Raw genomic sequence first — 6,000 nt, 5'->3', positions numbered from 1 at the left:
TCGTTTTATGAATGATTTTAAATGAATGTTTCGCCTAAAAAAGTTTAGTAGCTCTATTTCATAAGTAAATTAGGATCACTACAAGATCCCATATGGAAATGCCTCCAATAAATAATACTGTCCTTTTTTATATAGAAAAAAATATTGAATGGTTTGGAACTGAAGTTGACTTAGGCTCTCTACAACCCTGTTATCCAAATTGATTTTCATGATTTTTTTTTCCTGCTATATTTGTGATAACGATAACTAGAAATTGATATAATTAATATCTGATATCTAAATTACTTTTTTCTATCGTCCATTATTTTTTATCGAATCATAGTTGGGAGAATAAAAAGAGAATCGAGTTTGTTCTAGCGTGTTTAGTTAATTTTAACTCTGTGTGAATTTTAGTTTGGTCTCTTACAAAAATATTATTAATAAATAAATTTTATTTTGAAAATCGGGATTCTTTTATCACTATTACCTGTTTTCTATAAAAATTTAAAATTTAACATTTTACTTCTTTTAAAATTCATTTAATTTTTTTTTTAATCGAGGTATTAAATTTTTTTCAGGTATAAAAATTTGAATAAATAAATAAATAAAATACAGTTTAATTCTGATAACATATTATTTAACTACAACATTCTAATTAATTAAAAAAATATATAAAAAAACCGCTCTATTTAATTTTACATTAATAAACATAATTAAAAAAAAAAATATTAATGTGATTATTGCATTTGATGTGACCATCAATAATATAGTCAGAGGAGACCTATCCTCTTGTGTGGTCCCAATAAATGTTACCGGCCGAGAAGGTAATGTTTTTCTACTCATAATTTTATTTGGTAACAATTAAACTATTTGTATGAAAGAACTTAATTCATATTTATTTGAAAGAGATTTGCAAATTTTTCAAAATTTATTATTTGTGTTCGTGAAAGAAATAAAATAATAACAGTTTTATTTAAAATTGAAAAAGATTTAAAGAGGTAAATTCTTCTTTTATCTTAGACAAGTTTAAGCAGTAAAAAAAAACATGGTTCAAATGGTATGGGGATCATCTTGCACACAACAAGTACGTGTAGAAGCTAATTTATCGGTTGATTGGCACACATTTAACATCCAAAAGAAAGAGGTGTTGATCGAGCTAACTTATATTTATTTCTAATGCAAGAAGTCAAACAAAAAAGACAACGACCCCTCTAATCTTAGGACAAAATTTTAATCATAAATCTATATTTATTAAACATTTTATAATCACAAATTGATACAACATTCATGTTTATGAGGATTTATCAGAAGCTTTGACTAGTTGAACTATAATCAAGTTCGGTGCGATCTATTGAATTGACCGACTGGACCACATCGCCCATAGGCTGTTTATGACCTTCCAGCCCTTCTGAAAGAAAGTAAATTGAGGGCTTTTCTGGAAGTGGAATCTCCAACTTCCCTTCCAACATCTTGACGACCTTCCCCATCGGCGGCCTCATCTCGGGCTGGTTATGAAGGCACCACATCGCTGTCTGCACCATACGATTAACAATGCCGAAATGGGCTCCACTGTCGTACTGATTCCAAATCCGACTGTCCAAAACTTCCTCGATTTTCTCTTCCACGAACGCTTTCTCGAACGCCCAACTCGGGAAGTACCAAAATGCGCTCTCCACCGCTAATCCTTTCGTATCGAAATTTCTGGTCCCACTGATAATCTCGAGTAGCACCATTCCGAAACTGTACACATCCGCCTTTGGCGTGATCGAATGCGAACCCAATTTCACGAGCTCTGGCGCCACGTAACCGGGCGTCCCTCTGATTCGAGACATACTCACCGCCGTCTCGTCGTTTTTCCTCAGTTTAGACAGCCCGAAATCGGATAATTTCGGGCAGAAATCGTTGTCTAGAAGGATGTTTTCGGGTTTTATGTCTCGGTGTAGCACCCATTCGAGACATTCCTCGTGTAGGTATGCGATTGCTCTGGCTACTCCAATGGCGATTCGGTATCGGATACCCCAATCGAGAGATACCGTTTCTTTCTCTGTATCGGTTGAATCGGACGGTGGAGGCTTGGTGAAGAGGAATTTGTCGAGGGATCCATTGGGGATGTACTCATAGACTAACATTCTTTGACCCTTCTCGGCGCAGAATCCCCACAATCGAAGCAAATTGAGATGGTGCATTCTGGCGATGATGGTGACTTCTGACCAAAAGTCGCCATCGCCGCCAGTGATGTTCTTCAAGCACTTAACGGCGATGACACGTTTGTCCGGCAACTCCCCTTTGAAGACTTCGCCAAATCCCCCTTTTCCGACGCTGTTCGAGAAGTCGTTGGTGGCTGTTTTCAGCTCGTCGTAAGTGAACCGTTTCGGCCCACCGGCGGGGAGTGATTCTAGACCAAGCGTGCGAGCCATGTCTCTGTATTTTATAAATCTCTTCAAGAATGCACAGAAGAAAACCGCTCCGGAAATTAGTTCCGCGATGAATATGGTGACGATTATCCATATGTTTCTGGTGGTGTTGTCTGTGTTGTCCGGCGGCGGCCGGAGGCTGATGCGGATTGGGCATGTCGATTGGAGTTTGTACATCATTCCAGTGAAATTTGACCGATCTGTTTCCGAATTGTCGACCTTTACAAAGGCAGCTATCTTCATTCCTGGCGACCACAACCCGTTCGACAAATTGTCTAGCTGAAGTCCACACTGGGAGCTGCCGTCGTAGGTGAATGTATACCCCACGCAGCTCGAATTCTTCAAGCAATTCGCTTCACAGACTGAAATATTTGGGGTTTGCAGGGAGATTTGTTGAACCCCACCTCTGAAATTTACAAAATCGAGCGGAAGAAACTTAACTTTCTTCGATATGTTGAGTTTCCGACGGCATCCTCGCCGTGCTCCGCCACGAGGATCAGGGCTGAATCCGGGAGCGCAGACGCAGTAGGTGGAATTGTAACTGCCACTACTCATACAGATAGAATTTGAGCCACAAGTACCATAGATCTGACACAACTCTACGTGCGCTTGCCAAACCACATCCCACCGCCGGGGAATCGGGTTGAAGCTGAAAATCTTGAGGTTCCCGTCATCGTCGACAACCAATTTCCTCAGCCGGGTCGTGTTATAATCATTTGGGTAAATCGCGTTTTGATTGTCTCTGTTGATTTTGCCATTATTTTCAAAATCCTTAAAGGGGTTGCCGGAATTCCAGTACATCAATTTATCAAACGTCAAATTCACGGATTTCTCAAACGCATATTTGCCGTTGTTGGAGACTATGGTGGTTCCGTTCAATGTCTGATTGGGCAAAATGGTGTTGGTAGGGAATTGGAAGCTTTCCCATGTAGCATAAATCAAATCACCATCATTGCGAAGGATTAATTGGGTCGAATTTGAATTCATTGAAACAGCGTTTGAAGGCCAGAGATTGCGGCCGGAGCCGTCATCAAGACGGAGCTGGCCTGAGGCGGAGATGGTGAGAGACGCCGAACGGTTGACAGGAGAAAGACGATTGGCAGACCAAACGACAGCGTCTGTCGAGATGTTGAAGTACCAAACAGAGAAGAGGAAGAGATTGGAGTTTCTTGGGAGTTGCCGGAAGCCGGCGGCGAAAAGGGAATTGGGGGAAAGAAGAAGGAGATTTTGGGTTGGACGCCATGGGGATTGAGAGATTGAGAAGGCGGAGAAATTGCGGGGATTCGGCGGCGACTGGGAAGCAGCCGGAGATGTGAAGAAGAGAAGGAAAAGAGCAGAGAGGGCGAGAAGGAGAGACATTGTTAAGGGTTGAGCAATGAGCGAGTAAAAGGCAGAGAGATTTAATTGGAGGTTGAAGAAGATAGAAGAAATACGTATGGTCAACTAAGGATTTGTTAATAATTTTGAAGAAGAATTAGAATCACACAACGCCGCCGGCGGTTTTTGAAGTTGTGATGATGGAATGACTGAAAAATGGAGCATGTGGGGAAACACGAGTTTCTCTCTCATCTGTTCGTGTCTCTCTCATCCATTCACAGGCCTTCACGGCAGCTTCGTCGAGCAGGCCTTCGCCGCAGCTCCCTCGAGTGACGAGTAGGCTTTCAGCCTTGGCCGCAGCGCCTACATTTATTTATTACTTTAATATTTTATATCATTTTTTATTTTTTCATATTTTCTTCCCTGTTTAACGAACTCGAAGAAGAAAAAAAGACATTAATAAAATATCTTTTACTTTTACCTTTTTCTTAAAAGTATTATTAAATTTTGAGGAATTTTAATAATACCATTACATTTTAAAAAATATTTTTTTAACATTAATTTAGATTAAAAAAAAGAAGTTTCAAAATACAATTAAATTTTCTAATCTTTCATTAATATTTTTCAATTTTTTTTTTTAATTTTAAAAAATACCTTCCAACTTAAAATAGTTTTACCAGTATTACATTTTAAAAATATTCATAAACTTTAAAAAATTAACATTAGAAAGTATGAAAATAATCGTCCCATTTTTTAAATTAAAATTTAAGGGTTTTTTTTGAAATTTTTTAAAAATTTAAAGAGTATTTTTTTTTTTTTTTTTATGTAATAACCCAAATAAATACATAAATAAATAAAAAAAATTATATATAAAAAAATTACTTTAAAAAATAATAATAATTAATAAATAAATAAAACAATCCTAACCCACCTCTCTATCCACTGACCTCTCATCATTTCCCTACTTATCTCTTCTCAACCCTAAAATGATGGTTTTTGAAAGAAAAAAACAAAAACAAAATAGAAAATAAAAATATTGTATATACAAACCAGTAAAGAAGCGATACTAATATTATATTTAATAATGTAGAAAATGAAAAAATATTGAGACCTCATACATTATGTGCTCATGCATTGGGGATACCCCATATTCCATAATGAGGGTATGGATGCATACAACACTATGCAAGTGAAGTGACATAGGGAGTTACCAAATAAGGCTCGCCCGACAAGAAAAGAGACCCAATGTTGTGCGAACTATCTGGTGAGCCCATACTCGCACGCACAGGCTATGTATAGAGTATATGATACACATCCAAGCTGTCCGTTAGGATAGTGTAGTAGGAAAAGGACCGATATAATAGGTCCAATCATTGCATTCGCATATTCTTGTATTTAATCTCTAATAATGGAGTCACTTACTAAGTATTTTTTTAAATACTTAGGCCACGTGTTACCTCTATTTCATGTTAAGACAAGACATTCCTATACAGCCGACAACGACATCGCAACTCGAGACCATGTCACATGCATAAGGCAGTCGTATTTACTTTCGTAGACTTCGGCTAGAATATGATGTTTTAAACTTAAACGTTTACTTATCTTATTTAGTCTTTTGTTATGTCATTTTTAAAGGTGTTTTCGAAACACGTAAGTCCATGACTATATTTTAAGATGAAGATGACGTTTTATGAAAGTTTAAATGAAGTATTTTTGCATTCAATGTTCATGATATGTATAACTTTAAATTAAGTAAAAAATATCAAGTTGCTACATTTTAAACATTATTAAAAGTTCAACAGTATTTTTAAAATAAAGTAATAACTATTTCTATCGATAACCGTAAGTGTATTTTTTTAGATTTTTTTTTTTTTTTTTAAGTTTAAGAATATTGAAATTTTTTAAAGTTTATTTATGTGTATTTTTATTAATGAGCTTAAATATGTCTATTTTATTTTAATTTTTTTTAAAAAAAGTGTATCTTTTATTACAAACTCAAAGAATAATAATTTAAAAATTCAAAGGATTTAATTGCTGCAAAATTCAAACTTAGTATATTATACATATTTATTATTATAATTATTATGTCGTAAATGCGACAAACTTTGAAATTTTGAAGAGTTTGAAAATTAAAATAAAAAGTTGAGGAATAACTGTGATCTATTTTATTAATAAACAATTACAAATTGATGGCCAATTATTGAAATGGGTCATTATTAGATATTGTTTAGTTGAGTTCTTTTTTTCCTTATTTTAAACCAACTACCAATATATTATATATATACACGCT

General features: G+C 35.6%; 1 protein-coding gene across 1 annotated transcript; it reads right to left on the bottom strand.

The window, feature by feature from the left end:
• Positions 1–1,279: 1,279 nt before the first annotated feature.
• On the bottom strand, positions 1,280–3,944 carry LOC111785733 (G-type lectin S-receptor-like serine/threonine-protein kinase At1g34300). The gene has a single exon (XM_023666114.2). The coding sequence runs from the start codon at positions 3,750–3,752 to the stop codon at positions 1,284–1,286; it is 2,469 nt and encodes an 822-aa protein (XP_023521882.2). The 5' UTR covers positions 3,753–3,944; the 3' UTR covers positions 1,280–1,283.
• Positions 3,945–6,000: the final 2,056 nt, after the last annotated feature.

This window comes from Cucurbita pepo, chromosome 1 (genome assembly GCF_057944985.1).
Source record: "Cucurbita pepo subsp. pepo isolate OVF chromosome 1, ASM5794498v1, whole genome shotgun sequence".
Taxonomy (NCBI): Eukaryota; Viridiplantae; Streptophyta; class Magnoliopsida; order Cucurbitales; family Cucurbitaceae; genus Cucurbita; species Cucurbita pepo.
The sequence above is the reverse complement of the archived record's forward strand: the minus strand, read 5'-3'. Positions and strand labels throughout refer to the sequence as shown.

Coding starts and splice junctions, on each gene's coding strand:
- LOC111785733 (XM_023666114.2), bottom strand. CDS start 3,752: ATGTCTCTCCTTCTCGCCCTCTCTGCTCTTTTCCTTCTCTTCTTCACA.